The 22,568-nt window shown below is 44.8% G+C and overlaps 1 protein-coding gene across 1 annotated transcript in view; it reads left to right on the top strand.

The window, feature by feature from the left end:
- LOC136588101 (putative N-acetylated-alpha-linked acidic dipeptidase) overlaps positions 1-10,159 on the top strand; it is a 73,003-nt gene extending 62,844 nt beyond the window's left edge. Inside the window, exons 15-19 of the mRNA XM_066587064.1 lie at positions 947-1,037; positions 2,966-3,230; positions 3,547-3,628; positions 5,775-5,867; positions 9,724-10,159. Coding sequence (XP_066443161.1) covers positions 947-1,037; positions 2,966-3,230; positions 3,547-3,628; positions 5,775-5,867; positions 9,724-9,913 — 721 coding nt within the window. The 3' untranslated portion in view covers positions 9,914-10,159. The remainder of the gene's footprint in view (positions 1-946; positions 1,038-2,965; positions 3,231-3,546; positions 3,629-5,774; positions 5,868-9,723) is intronic.
- Positions 10,160-22,568: the final 12,409 nt, after the last annotated feature.

Below are 22,568 nucleotides of genomic sequence, written 5' to 3'. Positions count from 1 at the left end.
ACGGGCCTGCTGTCAGTTTGGACAGCACTGGAAGCAGATCGTGTTGCCAACATTGAGGTGGCCCAGTTTGGTACTAAAGACACTGCTCCCATTGAACTTAATGGGAGTTGCACTTGCAGTACCAAACTGGACCACTAATATGGACAGTGCTGTCTGCTTCTAGCGCGGTCCACACTAACAGCAGACCTGAGGATCGGCTGATTGGTGAGGATGCTGAGCAGCGGACCCCTGATGATCAACTATTGATGTCCTACCCCGAGGATAGGTCATCAGTAGTTAAAGGGATATTCCCATCTCGGCTTTTCATAGCTGACATGGGAAAGCCCAGAAGCTGTGTTCTGACTACCTGTCGGAAAGAGCCGAGAATTTAGTGCATCACTGTTTCTGTAGACTGTGAGCACTGAAACAGTGTAGTGCAACATGCTACAATGTTTCCATAACTCGGAAAGTTAAGGAATCGGCACTGTTTCCGTAGCTCCCAGTCACTTCAATTAGAGTTATGGAAACAGTTTAGGCTCCGGCTGGGTGACTAGTAGCCATGGCAGCAATTTTCCATCTTGGCTATGAAAAGCTGAGATGGGAATACCCCTTTAAAGTCTTAGACAGCCCATTTAACTTACACAGTCTTCCTACCTTGGCAACAGAAGTCAAAAGTGCTGCCTCTTGTGAACCCCCCCCCCCCCCCCTCCCCGATGGTGTTTAGTCAAAGTTGGAGACCACTCCAGAAATGGTGGTGGGAAAATTGTAACTCACGAATTCGCAAACACAATCGGGCAGGACAGAACACTAACAAATGTTAGCAATATGTACCAATTTATGAAAACTCGGTCCAGCTTCATCAATTCATTGCGCCAGTAACGCGGACATTCCGTGAGCCTACACTGATACATGTGCCGATATGTCTGCCATATTAAGGATCTCTCTAACTCATCCTTTTCCCCACAAGGATAAACAAGCTGGGGTCAGGAAACGACTTTGAAGTATTTTTTCAGCGTCTTGGCATCGCTTCTGGAAGAGCTCGCTACACTAAAAGCTCGGTGAGTGCTTTGTATCCCAGCACCTGGTAAGTGGGAGGAAGGGTTCGTATGTATCAATGTATTGATTCATCCCGCGGTTCCATCAAGTGACAAGTTAAATATCTGTTCCCAAACTGAAATGCCACACTGAAGACTTAAATGTTGTAATTATATAAGCCTGGAACTGGCAAACATGACAAAATAAAAACAGGTCCAAGAACAAAAATAAGTTAAAAAATGCTGCTCGAAACATCACCTGTTTCATCTCACGTCAGAACTGGTTAAAAAACGAACACTTGTACAATTTTGTAATGGCTTAAAGGGGTTGTCTACTTTGTTAGAAGGATCACCTGATCATAAGATAAATCAAAGGGGTTGATGATGTGATGCCCTGAAGATTAGTTGTGTTAAACTGTAAGTGTTTAATTTCCCAACAGCTCCTCCGCAGGAGAAATGAAGCATTACACAGTTTGTATTGAAATTAGTCAACTTTCTGTGTAATGCATGGATGTGCTGGGTTCTGGATTTTTTGAATAAAAGATGCTCTTTTTAGCTGCCTCCTGCTCCAGCTAATAGATGAGAGCCGTGTATGGGGGCTCCTCTATTAAATCACAATTCCCTAATAGGTATACCGTCATACTTGTACTGGAGGGATCTGGACACCAATGCGCTCCACTCTGAAGAAAATCGAACTAAACGGTATTTAATAAAAGTGGAGCTCTGAATGGGGAATTGGGCCCTTTCTAAGTTTTCATATAGTCCCCTTCTGTGTACCCCCTTTGGCGAGAGATATATGAAGGCATCGCAGAAAAACTCTCCCCATATACACTGAAGGAGACACCATCTAGTAGCTTGTTGGACTTCTTCTTTTGGCCTTCAGAACTGCAGCAATTCTCCATAGCGTAGATTCCACTATGTGATAAAATTCTTCAGCAGGAATATTGGCCCCTGCGGACAGGAAGCTTATTTCACACGGGCTAGTGAAACTCGGACAGATACCGCACTTGCAATCCTGTAATCTCTGCTGCGAGTGCATCACACCTCTGCAGCATGCGACTTTCACATGAGTAGATTCCACTAGGTAATAAAATCATTCTGCAGGAATATCGTCCCCTGCGGACAGGAAGCTTCTTGTAGTTGCTGCAGATTACATGGAGGTGTGATTTTCCTGACCAGCTGACAGGAAGGGGTCAGCAATTCATGCTGCTTGTGCCAAATTCTGACTCCTATCAGCACGAGGCAACAGAAATCTGGATCCATCTGTCTTCAATGATACAATTTTTGCGCTTTTTTTGCCCCTTGGGGTCTCGTCTTTCTGTTAGTGCTGGAACTGGTCGTCTGCTGTTATATAATGTGAGGGAATTATATGTAACCCTCTAAATTAGATATACCGTATATACTCGAGTATAAGCCTAGTTTATACTCGAGTGAAATAAACAAAACAACAACGAAAAACCTGCAATACTCACCTCCCAGCCGGCACTCGATCATTCACAGCCAATCAGTGGAAGACATCACTGAATGGCTGTAATTGGTTTATCGAGCGCCGGCTGTGATTGGCTGGCGCTCGATCCAATCACAGCGCTTACTTACACAGCGCTGACGGAGGGGGAATTCAAAGCCAAGCAGGGAGATGACAGCGGGGAGAATTCTCAAGCAGCTTGCCGCGCCGCCAGGGAGACCATTGCGCCGGGGACACAGGCCCCGGCTGGGAGGTGAGTATTGCATTTTTTCTTTACCTAGTATATACTCAAGTATAGCTAGGCTTATACTCGAGTCAATAAATTTTATCAGTTTTTTGTGGTAAAACCTATTGACTCGGCTTATACTCGGGTTGGCTAATACTCGTATATATACGGTAAGTCCTGGTGCTGCCATGAGGGTTTTATCTTCTGTTTGTGGTAAACTGAATCCCAATGACAAATGTATCTTTCTTGCTAAATTCTCAGAAAGAACACCGATACAATGGCTACCCCGTGTACCACAGCATCTATGAGACCTCCGAGATTGTGGATAAATTCTACGACCCACTTTATAAAAATCACCTTGTGGTGGCCAAGGTACGAGGTGGGCTTGTCTTTGACCTGGCTAATGAAGTGATAATCCCCTTCAATGCCCAAGACTATGCCAGTGAACTAAAGAATTACGCCGACATTGTGAACAACATGGGACAGAAACACAAATCACAACTGGACACTTATAATGTCTCTTTTTGTAAGTATATACACAGTAACTGTTACTTGGTATGATGTGACTTTCTAGATGTTCCTTTAAGGTCAATGCAGACGTGCTGATTAAAATGCGAGGTCTGCCATTTGTGAGTTATGCTTCATTCCAAAGCTATTGTGCTTCGCAAGGCTGGAGTATTGAGAACGTTACTTCTATGTGGGGGCGCTGTTGCATTGTGGCTTATGACAATAATCACTGATTTTTGTGGTGGAAGAGTAGTACTGCACGTGACAGTCTTGTTCCAATTTGCTGTACTGTAGATTTCAACGTTTTTTTAATTTGCTCCTTCTCTTCCTTCCAGACGCCCTTTATTCTGCTATTGAAAATTTCACAAAATCTGCTACATCTTTTCATTCCAGATTGAAAGACCTTGATGTGAAAAAGTGAGTAACAGATTGTTCCCAATATTTGTACTGCTCTATAGCTGTGAATTGTGCGCAGCTGCAGTGAGTTGATACATGATGCGTAGAGGGATCTTTTACTGTATAGACTCATTTTTCCAATGTTGCCTCAAAGAAAGTCAGAGATAATGGGGTTTTCTGGCCATATTGATGACCTATCCTCAGGACAGGTCATCAACAGTTGATCGGCCAGGTCCACCACTCCGGATCTCGGGTAATCAGATGAGCGGCACCCACTGTCAGCGCCACTACACACAAGGGTTGGAAGGAAAGGTGATGCACCGAGGAGCATGATACCATCATGAAAATACATATATTTAATTACAAAAGAGTTACAATACACAAGGGGAATACTGAGGAAGAAAAACCTAAAACCTATGTTGGGGTGTAGTGTGATGCTGTGTATGGGTGTGGGGCTCTGATGTTCGGTTTGGGGTGTAGTGCGATGCTGTTTATGGGTGTGGGGCTCTGATGTTCGGTTTGGGGTGTAGTGCGATGCTGTTTATGGGTGTGGGGCTCTGATGTTCGGTTTGGCCCAGATTTGGTATTCCCTATAGACATGGTTATGCATATAGTTACATCACTGTTACTGACCACGGACCTGTTTGCTATGTTGATATAATATGGCTATTGCCCTTTAGTATGCAGTACTTTGTATGACCTCCTGTGTTTTCTGTTGTTTGGGTAGTTTTTGCAATTTCTAAATATATTTTTGGCTCCTTGTTTTGCTTTTACCTTGTCTTTTGGAGTACTTCCTACTGTTGTTACCGTCTACTATGAGAGGACAGTGTGCCTAGCCCATTATTTTTGTTGCCTGTTTTCGCTTTGTATGTTGCCCCGACCCCTGTGTAGTGGTCGGCCCTTGTAACTGCAGGCCAGGTTCTCGCTGAAATCAATGGGAACTGCACCTGCAGTTAGAAGCACAGACCACTACAGATGGGTCGGAGCAGTAGCTTCCGCTCTGACTCCTGTGTGTAGCGGCGCTCACAGCGGGCGCCTGCTCAGCTGAACGGTTGGGATCCCGAGCGGCGGACTCCAGGATAAGGTCACCAATAGTATTTGCCTAGAAAACCTCCTTGAACAAAGTCTGTTTTTCACATCTATTTTAGACAAATGTGTTAAAGGGTTGGAGCTAAGTCTAATCTCAGCAGTTAAGCTGACCACTCATCTAAACAGTGAGCAAGGGGAGCTCCGCTTCCTGCACTCGATTGGCACATGATCAGGGGATGTTGATAGGTCCACATGACAGGCCGGAGCCTACTGAAGGCTGCCATGCATCAATGTCCATCAAGCCCTGCCTGTGGCTTGATAGGCAACATTAAAAAAAATCCCTTTATACTGCAATACTGAAATATTGCAGTATATAGTACGAATGATCATATAATCACAAGTTCCAGTCCCCTGAGGGACTAAATAGAAGTCCAGCTCTGTATGCCTTCTCACAATTGTATGCCAGGTTAGGCCTGGCAAGTGTTTTTGGTACAATATACCAAAATATACATAATGTTGTCAGTCCTGGTGGCTGTGCCCCCTCATGACATGCCCCATCCACTTAAAAAAAAGTGTTGGGTCGGCAAAATGTTGTAAATAAAGCAGAAAAATTTGATACCCCCTCCAGTGGCTGCCCATCCAGTACTGAGGCCCCCGGTCCCAGCCCTCAAAACCCAGAAGAGGTCATGTGCCATACAGTGTGCACATGACTGCTAGCCAATAACAGGCTTCGGCAACCATGGCATAATCACCGCTGAAGCCTGTAACTGACTGAGTGATCATGTGCACAATGAAGGGCACGTGACTGACCACCAACCTTTTTTGGGTTACGAATGCCCGAAACAGGTGCTCCAATACTGAACGGGAAGCTGCTGGAGTAGCAGAGGATCCGTTTTTCTGTATTTTGCACTATTTTAAGTCTAACTTTTTCTAAGGTTCTGGAAAACCTCTTTAATATATGACTCCTTTAAATAGCGCTTGCTGCCATCGACTAGTCCATCCTCTATAGTCCATAGCTTACTAAAAGTCTTGTCATGGCCACCATGATGGCCAATTTTGGCAGTCTTCTGAAGACCTTGCTGAATGATTGTTTCAGGATGTTCTTATAAACCCAATCCCATCTACTTTATTATTACAGCCCACTAGAAGTGCGGTCCGTGAATGATCAGCTTATGTACTTAGAGAGGGCGTTCATTGACCCTTTGGGATTACCCGGACGTCCCTTCTACAGGTAAGAAAGTAATAATGGTGCCTCCCAGGGGAGTATCTATATAGCATGCAGTCACACCCAGACCCTATTATATGGAAGGGTCCACAGGACGTATAATAATATACCACTAGTATAAAGGGCTCAGGGTTACATTTTATATTGGCACTCAAAAGCATCTAGTAGAACTATGTGTCTCCCACAATAGGTGGCGCTCTAAGGCTTTCTTCTTCCTATATTTCCATCATGGCACACCCTGAAGCTTCATGATTTCTTAAGCAGTCTTCTCATATTCCCTTGATGCGAGGGACCTAAATAAAGTCTATATAGATTCCCATCACCAGGTCAGTGTGCACAGAGCTGACCTTGGTTTAGATGGCACCCCGTGCGAAATGTTTTTTGGTGCCCCCATCTTAAAAAAATAAATGTATACATATATTATTTACATAGACAAAATAGTATATATTTGTACTGAAGGGCAGTGTGCCTGTATTCCTGCTTGTGCAGTAAGCAGCAAGATAGCAGCACACCTGTGCCAGAACAGCTCAGTGAATATTGTACCAGAACCAAGCTCATTACACATACAGCACCAGAACAGCTCTGAATAAATACTGTGCCAGAACCAAGCTCATAACACATACAGCACCAGAACAGCTCAGAATAAATACTGTACCAGAACCAAGCTCATAACACATACAGCACCAGAACAGCTCTAAATAAATACTGTGCCAGAACCAAGCTCATAACACATACAGCACCAGAACAGCTCTGAATAAATACTGTGCCAGAACCAAGCTCATAACACATACAGCACCAGAACAGCACCGAATAAATACTGTACCAGAACCAAGCTCAGTACATAAGCATACAATGCCAGAACAAAGTTCATAACATGGAGTAGATGACTTAATGATTGTCTTTGGGGGGGAGGGGGGCAGAAATGAGCTGAGAACACCAGATGGGGAGTAGACACAGCCAGGAGCATTTTGACCATCCGACCAAGTGAACCTAAGAGTAGTGTTGCTTGTTTTGATCAGACAGGCGATAAAAAAAATTGGGTTGATTTTTGCTAAATACTGATAGGAATTTTAGCTAAAATTGCCCAAATATTGTGTCTCTGCTTGGAGCAGAGGGGACGGGTGTGTTCGGGCGGTGCTGCTGCCTTGCAACGCTGGAGTTCTGGGTTTGAATCTGACCTTGATGAGGATTGGCGCCCGGGACATCACCAGTGTAGGACAGCAGTGCTAACAATTGGGCTACTGCCACCCTCACTGTGCAAGGAGGTTAAATTACTCCTTTTGGACTTTAATAGAAGTCGGAATCAGGAGTCCCAATTCACAGTTATTTTTTAATATTGGGTCGGTCACTCTCGACCTGATTATTTCAATAATCGCTCAACACTACCTAAGAGGGTGGCAATCACGCCCAGGGTACATCCCCTAGGTGCCTCCCTACCAGCTGACTGATGCCCTTTACAACCACATGAGTCACACATAGCTAAGGCCGGCCATGAGTGTGTAAACCAACATGTACCCAAATGGTAGTCACTAGAGATGAGCGCATATACTCGCTAAGGCACATTACTCCAGCGAGTAGTGCCTTAGCCGAATATCTCCCCGCTCATCTCTAAAGATTCGGGGGCCAGCACGGGTGACAGGTGAGTTGCGGCGGGGAGCAGGGGGAGAGAGAGATCTCCCCTCAGTTCCTCCCCGCTCTCCCCCAACGCTCCCCACTCTCCCCCGCCGGCCCCCGAATCTTTAGAGACGAGCGGGGAGATAATCGGCTAAGGCACTACTCGCTCGAGTAATGTGCCTTAGCGAGTATACTCGCTCATCTCTACTAGTCACCCATCCAGTCAAGTCAAGTGCCAATAAGAGAATTAAACGGTGTGTCTACATGGTAGATTAGCAAGGAGTAAGAAAAAAATGGCAGGGTGCATGACTATATGATCAAACTCCACAGGGTTAATTTCTGGTCTATAACCATGGTGACACATAGCTTGTCTAGGAGCTGTATACACAAAACGGGAGAAGACTTTTAATCGAACCTATCTGGAAACTTGCTTCATTTTTTATTGTTTGATGCATTCAGGTACTAAAAACAATCGTAGATGTCTAGTGTAGCAATCCTGAACATGACTGATGATAACTTCCTTTCCAGCCTTGTAGTACATCATAGCTGAGTTATCATGACGCGGTAAATACCAAGTTAACGTTTGTTCATCTGTAGCCTTGGAGTTGTCCCACTAAAATAAGTTATCCTCCATCACGGTAACTATATGATCAGTGGAGGTTTGACTGCTGTGACCGCAATGATCATAAGAATCGGGGTCCAGAAGGCCCCGCGAATGAATGAAGGGGTGATAATGCATTCCCCAACCACTCAATTCATTGTACTACGCTATCTCCGGCAGTCCCATTGAAATGAATGGAGCAGTAATGCGCATGCATGACCACCAGTCCATTCATTCAGTGACCTTGGGGACCTCTGTTCTTATAATCAGTGGGGGTCCCAGCGGTCAGGCTCACATTATTCGGTTATCCCCTTTGTTGTGGATAGGGGATAACTTCTTTTGGTAGGGCAACTTCTTTAAGTATACATTCTGCAAAAGAATGCTATATTAGGTATCGCATGATTAAAGGGGTTGGCCAAGTTATACATAAGGTACTGTACAGGGCCGTAGATATTGTGTATGCTGGAGATTTACTGTACGAGGATAATGTACTTAGTAGGTCTCCTCCATTCTCTTGTTTTACAAAGCCACACCACCTGCCACAGAAGTCTGCCCAACAGGGCTGCCACTAGGCTTGCCACCATCGTCACCAAAAAATAAAATGGGCGTGGTTTAGCAGTGTGGCTTATCACACTGTACCACTAATGAAGAAAAGGAGGTAAAAACGTAATGTCCCCTCTCAGTATTCCCCATGCTGATAGTGGCCCCAGCAGTATAAGTGCTGATTTTAGTGGCCCTAGCAGTATTGGCACCCCTTTTAGTGGCCTCAATAATAATACTGCCCTCTTTAGTGGCCACAGTAATAATATACTACTACTGGGGCAACTAAAGGGGGTTCTATTATTACTGTGGCCACTAACGAGGACACTATTATTATTGAGGCCACCAAAGGGGGTGCTAATACTACTGGGGCCATTAAAGGGGATTCTAAGTGTTGCTTTTAGTCATCCTAGTAGTATTAGCCCCCGCTTTTCGTTGCCTTAATATTAGTGCCCTCTTTAGTGGCCCCAGTAATAATAGAACCCCCTTTAGTGGCCCCAGTAATGATAGAACCCCCTTTAGTGGCCCCGGTAATAATAGAACTCCCTTTAGTGGCCCCAGTAATAATAGAACCCCCTTTAGTGGCCCCAGTAATAATAGAACCCCCTTTAGTGGCCCCGGTAATAATAGAACTCCCTTTAGTGGTCCCAGTAATGAGAGTGAAGATCTTGTGTGAGCACTGCAGCGCTGTCCTGATGAGAAGCGCTTGCTAACATGGTGGCTGCCCGGCGGGAGGTGCTTATGCCAGGTAATTATTTTGTAATCGCCATTAATATGGCCAGTAAAAAATAAATACCAGCACAGCCTCTAGAGTAAATTACCAGCCAGGCCGGCGCTTTACTGGCTGGATGCCAACTCTAAGTGCCAGGACCAGTTTGCAGGACATGTCCCTTCATCAGCAGCCATTTTTAGGATGGAGTGGCGGCACCGGCAGGAAGAAGACTTCCATAGTGATGGGTTGGACCGTCATAAAACAAGAGAGTGGTGAAGACTTTCTAATTTATGCCAAGATACACAAGATCTACAGTCCTAATTATATATAAGGTGGCCGCCCCCCTTAAAGACACAGCACCTTAACAGAATGTCTGTCTGTTTTTCTCTCCCCAGACACATCATCTTTGCTCCGAGCAGTCATAATAAGTACGTGGGGGAATCCTTCCCTGGGATCTATGATGCCCTCTTCGACATCGAGAGCAAAAGTGACCAACGTTCAGCATGGGACGAAGTCAAGCGACAGATTTCCATAGCCACCTTCACGGTCCAGGCAGCCGGCCAGACGCTGGAAGATGTCTTATGATTATGATGTAGAGATCATATTTATAGTCTAAGCTAATGAGTTGACATTTTCCCAGATCTTTACCCTCCATTCTGTTCCTTTCTCATGTAATTATTATTTAGGCATTAATACCGGACTCCTGAGAATCGGGAAGAGGCTTAAAGGGACACTAACACTATTCTTTATGGTCATGATCACTTTTAATGGAATGACATGTAAATATCATGAAGCCGACCAGTCCAGCAGGTTATTATATTTTTAACACATCCTGTTGCCTACATCTGTCTTATTTTTAGGAGGGTAGACTAAATGATGGGTATGATGGGCAAGCACCAGCTACATGATTCAGTTTTGGTGTAAGGAGCGAGGTAATGCCCGACAATAGTCACAATTTGCATAGAACTGTCCCATAAACCGCATCAGGGATTTTAGGGGCTTACCGCATACCGGCAACTGCTACTGAGCGCCACCACTTGCCTTCATTTGATGCGCCCGTCATGCAATGTCACTTCTTAATCCCATGATGGGCAGCGGTGGCGCTCAGTATCCGCTGCCAGCGTGTGCTGCACTCTGTACAAGCAGCCTGAAGTATCGGGCGGTGAGAGGAGCGCTGCCCAGGCTGAAATCGGCTGCGGATCCGTAGCCGACTTAGAGTCAAAATCTGTGCTAATGAGCGCTAAACGGGTGAGTCAGTAATCTGTGCCCCAATGGAGGCCAAACCGCTATCATTAAAGAAAAAGTAGCAAGAAACTGTTCTTGACTAACCCATCAGGACACCATTGGGCATCTGCACATCCCTAACTAAGGGGTATCCTCTCATGTATGATCCCACTCTATTGGACAGCATGAGGAGCCATTGGAGGACTTGGCAGAGAGGTGGCTAGGCTTACCTTCAGCTAGGAGAAAGATCCACTTCAATGCTTTGTATCTAAAATACTGTGGCTTAGGCCGAGTTGTTGGCGCCCCCCTCTGCCACACAGCTACACCCCTGGGTCTTGGTGTGCTCACATTGCCTCTTAATTTTAATGAGGTGCTAAGTAATATATTTTTTAATGAGGTTTGTAAACTCCGCCTCCAGCAAGTGATTGGTCTGATTGGCTGAGCCGCGACACACGAGAAGCAACCACTGCTTGATTAATGAATCGCAGCCACTCGATCGCCTGCTCGGTAAGTATGATAAGACATCCCCCGAAAATAAGACCCTGTGCCTCTTTAGGGGCAAAAATTAACATAAGACAAGGTCTTATTTTTGGGGAAACACGGTAGTACTTAAAGCCAGTATAAATAAGTCTCTATGACTGTATTTAGGTTGATGAAGCAGACCCACAACCTATACTCCAGATGCAGCCTGGTGTCTGTCCCTTGTGACTGATATAACCACATGTGCAGCGCCCACTGATGTCACTAACGCTAGTCTCTGGTATCAGTCCGGTGAAGAAACGACACCAGCTGGTATCTTGTATCCTGGTGGGAATACTCTGATGCTTTCCTCAGACTGTAGTTATGCTCTCCTGTGGTTTCCCCCAGAGGCTACCTTCAAGCATCCAACACCCTAGGGTGAAACTTCTACTGCTCACCTCAAGAGCTCCAGTCCTCTCTGGGTGCCAAAAATGTCCTAAAGTGGTGCTGCTGAAGCTCCACCCACTTCCTATGTAAGTTTCTACACAGAATCTGCAGTCTCTAATACAAACAATGCAGGCCATAGATGTCAGTTCCTTGTGGCCAAAGCTGATCTTGCAGTCTCATGTCAATGTAATTATCACTGGTAGCTCCTACTCCATCCATGCAATGTAATCCCTTAAACCGCATTGGAAGGTAGTGGCTTGAAGTGCTGCTGCCCTTCTATCAGATCCCCTACTGCTTATCTGGGGGCCCCGAGATAATCATGCAACCTGTACTAAGCACCTTTCTTCTCCAAGCATAAGTTTGGTAGATCTGTCCCCTAAATCATTTGTCTGCTCACTTGTCACTACACCTGCTCTCTCTCGTCTTCAACTTCCGAAACTTTGCAGCAACTTCTAAAACTTTTGGTCCTTCCCTTCTGGAATAGTCTGGCGTATTCTAGCTGAAATACCTCAATTTAGAGCTGATTAGCTGAGAGATAGGAGACTTGAAAAGAACTGAGTCGCTGTGGTTGTTCCATTTCTCTCAACTAAACTCTCCCTTCTTCCAACCACCACCTTCAGGTCTAGACATTATTGCAGGCTATATAACGAGATCAAATGAAACCATGATGGTATACAGTACTAGGAATTGCAATATAGAACATAATTAAGGTACACATTCCCTATTTTCCCAGAACAAGATTAACATTATGTAGATGTCCCGGTAGGGGCAGGTGACACAGGAACCGGGGTACGATGTGGACACCGGGCTTACAAATATATATTTACTAGCTGATATATCCGGCTTCACCCAAGTTAATTTGGTACTGCTGTTTATCTGGTGTTCACACGGAAAATCTTATGAAGTCGTGGTTACTTTAGAGATACCGAGGAAAAAAATATGTTCACCATTTTGCATGGTTCTTTGTGTTGCCCAGGAAACACCACGTGGAGGTAACCATGCGACGTTTCCTTTACATAAAATGACATTGGGAAGCGAGAAAATTACATTCCGTACGTAAAATTTGGATGCTAATTCTTTTGCGCTTAGAATTGAATAATCGAGTTGGGAAGCATTAACTTTTCCTATTTATGACATAATCAATGCCTGTGCCAAATTTCAAGTTTCTATGACACCAGGAAGTGAGAGAATTAGATTCCGTACGTAAAATTTGGACGCTAATTCTTTTGCGCTTAGAATTGAACAATCGAGTTGGGACCCAGTAACTTTTCCTATTTGTGACGTAACCAATGCCCGTGCCAAATTTCAAATTTCGATAACATCGGGAAGTGAGAGAATTAGATTACGTACATAAAATTTGGACGTTAATTCTTTTGCATTTAGAATTGAATAATCGAGTTGGGACCCATTAGCTTTTCATATTTATGACATAATCAATGCCCGTGCCAAATTTTAAGTTTCTATGCCACCGGGAAGTGAGAGAATTAGATTCCATACGTAAAATTTGGACGCTAATTCTTTTGTGCTTAGAATTGAATAATCGAGTTTGGGACCTATTAGCTTTTCCTATTTATGACATAATCAATGCTCGTGCCAAATTTCATGTTTCTACGACATCAGGAAGTGAGAGAATTATATTCCGTATGTAAAATTTGGACGCTAATTCTTTTGCGCTTAGAATTGAATAATTGAGTTGGGACCTATTAGCTTTTCCTATTTATGACATAATCAATGCTTGTGCCAAATTTCATGTTTCTACGACATCAGGAAGTGAGAGAATTATATTCCGTACGTAAAATTTGGACGCTAATTCTTTTGTGCTTAGAATTGAATAATCGAGTTGGGACCCATTAGCTTTTCCTATTTATGACACAATTAATGCTCATACCAAATTTCAAGTTTCTATGACATCGAGAAGTGAGAAAATTAGATTACGTACGTATAATTTGAACACTAATTCTTTTGCGCTAGAATTGAATAATCGAGTTGGGACCCATTAACTTTTCCTATTTCAGATATACTCTATGCTTGTACTAAATTTCATGTTTCTATGACAGCGGAAAGTTGGAGAATTAGTAGTCAGTCAGTCCTTTCGTCTTTATATATATAGATTATAACAAATGTAGAATGAAATGGCGATAGAAGATTTTGTCTCCTGTAAAAAGTTGGGCGGTTACTACGGAAGCATTAGACAACCGGTTCTAACTAAAAGTTAGAATAGCTTTCATGTTAATGGAGTGATAGGACAATCTTTTTGTAAGTCCCATACTACACTGTATCCATAGAACAGGTGATATCAACCATAGTAATATATGGTGGTTTACTGCAGTCCGAATGTCATTTAAGTATTATCCAATGACCTTCCTCCAGACCATGTGACCATACTAGTCCATTACTGTTTTTATCTTATATAGAAGTGAGCAGTAATGTAGCAATGCTACCACTAGAGGTCACTAGCAACCCACATTATACACAAATCAATAAAATGGTAATAGTAGGAACAACAATGGAGGGACAGCATTGTGATGCTGCACCCCCTTCACATGATGACCGTTATGGTTCACTACAAATCCACAAGATCAATGCTCATTTAAATGGTCTTTACATGCCAGCTGAACGAAGGGTGAATAACTGTTCATAGATTGTTCACCCCTCCATAGACTTGTCAGCAGCACACCGCCTCTTCACATGTTCCTACAAATGTTTGTGCCCTATCATTGGGCCGTGCCAAAAGTGCTAACACTGAATAATGTAATTACATGGGAGTTATGCAAAGTCAAAACTTGAAGGGTGGCCTAGATGTAGAGTTGGCGCTGTGCCCCTTTGCAGAGTCGCTCTTATTGATCTCTAATGTAGCAGAGAGAGCTTTCTTTGTTCCTTTTTATTAAAATTGGCACTAATTTTGCTCATCAAAAGAAAAGAGGTTTAATGGGCAGTAGAGAAGCGGACTGGCATCAGTAAGCAACGGCACGCCCCAAGTCACTGAATATTCATTGAGTATTTGGCATACTTTTGTTTGACTTCCCAGACACACCTAGGTCAGATTACAGTGTAATGCACACATATCCGAAGGAGGTGAAACACTGAAATATAGAATGATTTCATACAAGAGGGATACTGAGTGATGCATGCAGTAAGAGTTGGTTATGCCCCACCCCCACCACCACCACCACCACTACCACCAGGTGTAGAGCTGACAATGGGGGTCTGGTGGTGAGATGTCACCTGGTGTAGAGCTGACAATGGGGTCTGGTGGTGGGATGTCACCAGGTGTAGAGCTGACAATGGGGTCTGGTGGTGGGATGCCACGAGGTGTAGAGCTGACAATGAGGTCTAGTGGTGGGATGTCACCTGAGCAACCAATCAGTGGGGGCAATCGCAGAACTTTTGTACCTTCCACTGTTCGCCATGTTATTCGGAAATGGAAACCACCTGGTGTGTGTGGTGCAGCCACGTTCAGGGAGACCTCATGAACTGACAGAACATGGACAATGAAGCTTTGTATAAGCTGTGAAGGCAGCATGCTCATCGACTGCTAAAACTATTGCTCAGGAGATCCCACAGGCTATTGGAACATCCATTAGCGCCAGATCCATCTGTAGGAAACTGCATGCGAAGGCTTACCATGGATGAGTGGCTGCACCGAACCCCACAGCTGAATGCACAGAGATGCCTATGATGGTGCTTGTAACGTCGTTCTCGGACTGCAAATGAGTGGAAGGTTAATCACCGCACACCATCTTACGATCAGATGGCCTCATTTGGATGTGACTCTATTGGTTATAGTGAAGTCCACCCTCAACGCCAATGAGTACACAGACATTGATTTATTTCACACATTTATATAGCACATACATATTCTGCAGCGCTGTACATCACTTGATGTCCCCGTTGTGGTTCACAGTCTAAGTTCCCTATTAGTATATTTTTTTGGAGTGTGGGGGGACACTATAGTACCCTGAGGCAACCCACCCACAGGGAGAACATACAAACTCCATATAATTATTGCCCTTGGTGGGATTTGAACTCAGGACCCATGTGTCTCATGGTAATTGTAACACCCTAATGTTCCGCACCAAACATAAATCGCTGGACTCCATGGTTACATAACTCAATCTAAGTGTCATGGATGTTTCAATCTTAATGAGGAACAACCAGTGACTAAAACCAGCCTATGTCCATCTAAAGGCAAGTATAATACCTCTTGAAGATATAGTGGTAGATCACCGAAAATAAACCCCTCACCAACTTGTTTCTATGATAAGGCGCCAATGCCTTCAGTCTCAATAGAATGATAGCAGAGACAGCTGCCACCTGAATCCTCTTTATTAGTCAATCAGATAAGGCACCAGAAATAAACATCCTATACATCAAAAATAGCGAATACAGAGAAGCCATACTGTCAGAAGGAGCAGCACATAATTGTCCTCATACGTCAGCGTACTCAAACCCTTCACACAAATGATTCTTGACATAAACCCCTACGATCCAAACGATGCTACTCTGCTGATGGTTTCTGGAGAATAAAGAAAGTCCTGATGGGCTGAGGTAAACCGATGGATGCTGCCCGACATCTCTCTACTATCTCAGGGTGCACTATGGTCGTAATCCCTGCGAGTCTTAAGGCTCAGTTACACGGGCATTGTGACACACAAATTTTTGAACGCATAACTGATGTGTTCAAAAATTCGGGTGACCTAAGCGGCCAGTGTCCAGTGACAATGGGACTCCCCACGGAGATAAAGAAATCCTCTGCCACAGCTGTGGCAGAGGAGCGGGATGTTCTCCCATTGAATTCAATGGAGCCGGCAATACAGCCGGCTCCATTGAAAGCAATAAGCTGCCGGCCAGCGCTGTGTTAATTTTCGGAGAAAGGCTTAAAATTTAAGCCCATCCCCGAAAACCATCCTAAAAATAAAAAAAATCTATACTCACCTCTCTGCAGCTGCCGGGGCTCAGCCGCATCCAGCTGGTTCTTCTCCTGCACTGCTTTGAGTAGTATTCAGCAGGTGGGGACTTTAAATCCCCGCCTGCTGAAAGGGCTGGCTCTGATTGGCTGAGCACTGTGACCAATCAGAGGCAGTTCTCAGCTATTGAATGACAGCTGAAAGCTACGTCTGATTAGTCCTGCACTCAGCCGTTCATGAATTTTCGCCGCATGTGTTTTTCCTCATGTAAAATTCGCACATGTGACTGCTGGTATTGAAAAGCATTGGTTCTATCTAGTGCGAATTTTTTGACGTGCGGAAAAACGCATGTTAAAAACGCCTGAGTGACTGAGCCCTTAGAGGTCGACCCACCCAGTGATGAGACATTTATCCTCTATTCTTTGGGCAGGGGATAAATATATTTGGTGGAATTACCCTGTTAAACAACCACATTGTAAGAACCGGTCTGCGCAGGGAGGGTGGGTGCTGGAGACGTCCTTGGTTGTCAAGATTTCTGTCTCATGTGCTTTTGCTATGTGCTTGTTACAGATTGCCACTGAGTACCTGCCGCTGATCCTACTGCCGTGCCATCAGTAGATCCCCCTAAAGTGCCTCAAAGTGAATCTTACACTTTTTATATTATGGGTTAAATGTTCCCATATCCTCCACCACTCACCCAGCCAACCACAACCCCAAAACAACTGTATGTACTCGGGTATTCTGGTTTGGCTTCATGTTGTAAGATCTGTTAAAAGATCAAAAATTTATTTATGGCGTTAAGAAGCTACCTTCCAATAGGTGGCGCTGTGGAGATCACTCATTTGCATAGATTTTTCCCAGATAGCAATGCATGGCCTTTAAGACTCCCTACACCCTCATAATGCTTTCCACAAGTAAAAACATTACCCTCGACCAGACTCCAACTTTTAAAAGGGAAATAAGGTCTGCACAGCTTCCCTGTTCCCAAACAAACTAAAGCAGTACACTCCTGCTACAGTTTGTGGCTGTGGCCGTCATCTTATCACTTCTTCTCCTTGCTCTTCAGACACCCGGGTCCCACATTTTCCCTTTCTCTTTTGGGCCTGGAAAATGGGTGCACGTCCATGCCTGCCCTCTTAAAGGGCCTGCGCATGACTTCCTAAATCTTCCCTGGCACTCATGAAGTATCTCTGGCTATATCAGCCACCCTCCCCTTAAGTTTTTGTTCTTTCGTCCCTGCTTAAGGCGCTGTCTTATTTATACAGCTCTCTAGTTTCTGACTACTTCTGACTTTGCTGCACTTTCTGCTCCTGACCTCGGCTTGTTCTATTGACCATTCTCCTGCCTGCTCCCTGCCCTGATTCCTGGCTTGCTGTACTGCTCTGAATCTGCTCCATTTGCCCCAAGCTCTGGCCTGTTGTACAGTGCTAAACCCCTCTGGTGTGTCCTGACCTCTGGCTTGTTCCTTGTTCTGCCTGCCCTGACTACTACGACCACGTTTCCCTGAAAATAAGACCCACCCCGAAAATAAGCCCTAGCAGAATTTTTCGGAATTTTTGAGGATGCAGAATGATTTTTCAGGGTTTTTTTAGGATGCTTAAAATATATGCCCTACTCCAAAAATAAGCCCAAGGTATACCTAATAAAAAAGTCAACCTTAATAGTGTCCAGACAGCTATTCATATAGAAAAGTTAGATTTTTTGGAGCAAAAATGAATATGACCCTGTCTTATTTTGGAGGAAACAGGGTATCTGACTACTCCTCTATTCACACCCTCAGGTACCTTGTCTTGGTCTATTGTAGCGTCATTACTGCGTACCCCCATAGACGCCTGCGGTGCTTTAAGTGCGCAAATGTGCAGAAAAATAGAGCATGCTGCATAGATTTTTTTTTTTTTTAAACAACGGGTTACATTCTCCACACGCAAAAACATGTGCAGATGCGCTCATCTGAAGCCGTCCTTACCCTGCGCAAAGGTTTTAGATTCTTGAGGATAAGACTACATTCACACGGGCGAGCGCGGTATTGGCCCCATGCTGCAGGAAAAAATCATCATTGTGAATTAATCCATTGCAGCGCACAAAACCAGCACAAAAATATCACAGGTGTGAACAAGCCCTAAAGCTGAATGTACACAGGGACCACCATCTCCTCTGGCCGCCCCAGAAACCTGCATGCTGAATTCAGGGCATGTATATTTCAATTGTGAGCTGGGGATAAGCTGCTGTCAGACACTTCGGCACCGCTTATCTCCAACACACATTCCATCTGACATGCTGATCCCTCCTCCCCCCTGCTGTCCATGGACTGAGTGTCTGCACATAGTGTCTCCTTATATCCGCTGACGGCCATTTTTCAGTTTGTTTCTAGCTGCTTTTCTGTAATAATTGTTTATGGATTTAGTCCAAATTCCCGCTTGCTCTGAACCAGTCAGACCAGTCCTGCAAGGACGTCAGGCAAGGCGAGCTGTTCCATCTGTTGTGTAAAGCGGAGTGACACCATGAAGATTTGGGTTAATCCCTAATTATTAGCTGCCATCTGTCTGTCACCATTGTGGGTTCCACTAGGACCAATCTGCCGGAGTACCAGGTCCACGCTTGCTAATCCAGAATTAGACTATGGCTCCTTTTACATGAAGTGAGAAATCATTCGCACAAGCGCAAAAAAGCCAAGACCCATGTGAAGAAGCCATAAGGGCATACTGGGCGTATTTGCGTGCGCAATACACAGAGAGTAGAACCCCTTGACTTCAATTGACTCGTTGTCATGCCCATTTTTTGTGCGTGCGGAAAGAAATGCGCACCAAAGGTCCCCATAGAAATATGCGCAATATGATGCGTAATTCCATGAAAAAGCGAACACATCTGGACCTCACTAGGCTAAAGAGTGCCGAGGGTGTCTTGCCCCCATGTGAACAGGCCGTGCCTGCGCAAAAAGTACATTAAGATGCGTTGATACTCTTGCAAATCTACCTCGTTATAGTGCAAATACGTTGCACCGAAGCACATGTCCGTGTGAAGGACCGCAAAGGGTCTGTTTAGATCTGCCAATCGGTTGATTGAATGCGTGAATGATATCAGAGTTGGCACTCCTGCAGCCTGTTCATACAAGCAGATACGTCGTTGGCTCCTTCAAATGAGAAATCGCTCAGTCGTTCAGATTCACTGTATAAGGGGCCTTCTGCACACCGGCGAGGGCGATATCGGGCTGTGATTCACAATGCATGGGGAACCCCTGGATGCGGGGCGTTTTCATGCGATAACAGCCTCGCATGCCTGTGGGGGTTCCCTTCATCCCATTCTAGTTATCCTTTCTTTCTGTGATATTGCCAATTGTTTTCAATGGGGCCAGTGGCAGCAGCGCCAGCCACCCTGAAAGCAATGGGAGGAGATCGAGATCCTTTGCTGCAGCTGTCACAGCAGTGGCAGAGGATTCCTTACTCCCCGCGGGGAGTCCCCTCATCACTGAACACTGTGACAGCAGCAGCAGGGGATTCCTTCATTCCCACGGGGAGTCCCTTTGTCACTTAACACTGTGACAGCAACAGGGGATTCCTTCATGCCCACTTGGAGTCATTTTTTCACTGAACACCCTGCCCCTGCTGTCACAGTGTTCAGTTATGGGGGGACTCCCCGCAGGGATGAAGGAATCCCCTGCCGCGGCTGTCACAGCGGTGGCAGGAGATCACGATGTTCTGCCATTGCTTTCAATGAGGTCGGCGCTGAAAGAAAGAAGATGCTGCAATTTTTCTTCCCACAGCATCACAGGCAGAAAACCATTGAAATTCATTGGTTTCATAATCATGCGTTTTCACTCCCTTGCCCGATTTTCTCACCTGTGTCAAGGAACCCTAAATGAGAGAGACCGAACGATCGGTATTTAAACCCAATGATTAGTGAAAGAGCTAACAATGATTTTTATGCCTGCGTAAAACGAACAATGAAGGAAAAGCTAATGATTTATCGTTCGCCATTCGATCATCGGCTGCGTTTAAACTGAACGATATTGCTAATTTTTGCTTATTTAAATAATTTTTTGAATGATAATCGTTCCGTGTAACATAGCTTAGCAGGATTTCTGGTTCTTACCAGTCCCCTCGGATCTGTAACTGTGCAGGTGACTGAACCCCCCACCCCAACCCCCGGTCCACAGCTGCGCAGGTGCCTGAACCCCCCGGGTCCGCAGCTGTGCAGGTGCCTGAACCCCCACTAGGTCAGCAGCTGTGCGAATGCCTGCATCCTTGTCATCTGTATGTTGAGTACCCACCGGTATGAGATGCTGGGCCGTTCTTGTCAGGACGATCACCCTGCTTGTAAGTAGGTCCCATACCCCCATAAGTGGTTAGGGATAACTTTACCTGTTATGCTTGAAATTGCGACCAAAGGCAGCGCTCCGAGCGGCGGGGTGGAGAAATAAGGTATAAATGTAATAACAGGGGTGACTCAGCTGGTGTGACCGGGTCACCCAGGGATAAACAGTCCTTCACACCGGTAGTCACTGGTAGCTTTTCAGAATCTCAGTAGTGAATGGTTTTATGATTTCCTGGTCATAAGAACATCCAGAAGGGAAGAGCATCGATGGGATCTTGATGCAAGTCTTGGAAACGTGAGGTGAGTGAACAATACCTGGTGCTGCAGTGGACATAGCCATGAACATAAAGAAGTGCACCAACTTACTTCACAGGGGGTCTCTGTTGAGAACATTCCCTAATACTGGTCTGCATCACGCTACAATGGTGGGCTCAGAATCAATAATGCACAGACAGGAATATGCAGATATCCCGGGTTTATGGATGGAACTATATAAACACTTAACAATATTAGGAAAGCATAAAGCAATAAGGTGGGCAACTGCGGTAGGTGAGCAACGCGTTTCGGAGGGAGACTCAGCCTCCTTTATCAAGCACATGTCAGAATAATCAGCTGGAAGGTGTATATATAAAGTAAGGGTAAAAGAAATGGGGAAGAGTATAAATGAGTAAGTATTGTTTCCAGCAGTAACCTGGGCGACTTAGGCTAGTTTCACATGGAGGAGCGCGATATCCCCCCCCCCCCTTATCATCTTCCCCACCATGTGAAAGCCCTGTGGATGGAGGCGTTTTCATGTGAAAGGATGAAGGGAATCCCAGGCACTGATGTCACAGCCACGGCCGAGGATTGCACAGTTCTCCCATTGCTTTCAATGGGGCCAGTGTTGTTGTCGTTGGTTCCATTGAAAACAATGGGGCTGCGATGTGAGATCACATAGCCAAATAGAACATGCCGCGATTTGTTTCCCACACCGCTGTGCCTTGCAGAAAAACATCGCTCGTGTGTAAGACCCCATTTAATAGAATGGGGCTCAAATTTGTGCGAGATTTGAGTGTCTCAAAACGCATAAATGAAGTGCGATTTTCTCGTCCATGTGAAGACCGCCTTAAAGGGCCAGTACGATGTTACAATATTGTGTAATGGACAGAGTAAAACTTATGACACCCCAAAAATAGAATATCCTACATAACATTCTAATATCTTAGTAGTCTTTTAGGTTTGCTGCGCACAAATGAACACACCTTGCGGGGGCAAAACGTACAGTAAAATATGCCAATGCACACGCAAAAAAGCATTGTTCGTTCTGCATAAACGCAGCGCTCACGTGGTGCAAATGCGCCTATGCCTGTATGAAGAGGATATGCTGCGCTTTTTTGATCTCGCACTTTTGATCTCTCATCAGTGGAGACGAAAAATCATGCATGTAAATTAACCCACTGAAATCAATGGGTTATTCTACCATGCGGATTCCGTCTATATCGCAATCGGACGGAACTCATGTTTGCCTTAATGCAACATTTCTATATTTCTCTATGACATCTGAGAATCCGGAATTTGCCTGAATTCCAAAATGTGAATGCATCTATAGTTTCTAGAAATTTTAATTAGATGCCATTATTAAAAGAAAAGGGTTGTTTTCACTTGCTACAATCATCACTGGTAAATCTCAGTATGGAAATATCCTCTAATAGAAGTAGATCAATGACATAAGCAACAGAAATACCGTACAGAAGTTATTCTTAACCGGTTCTATCACTGCTGGATATTACAGAGTCCACACTACATCCAGTTGTTCCACTTTACAGCAAGGAGGCGTCATAATGCTTGCTGCCGCTAGGTGGCGTGCGTATTCTCGTTCTACAGTTGAAAACAAAAGTTTTGAAAGTTTTTAA

The sequence above is a fragment of the Eleutherodactylus coqui genome, chromosome 1 (assembly GCF_035609145.1).
Source record: "Eleutherodactylus coqui strain aEleCoq1 chromosome 1, aEleCoq1.hap1, whole genome shotgun sequence".
Taxonomy (NCBI): domain Eukaryota; kingdom Metazoa; phylum Chordata; class Amphibia; order Anura; family Eleutherodactylidae; genus Eleutherodactylus; species Eleutherodactylus coqui.
This window is presented reverse-complemented; position numbering and strand designations above follow the sequence as displayed.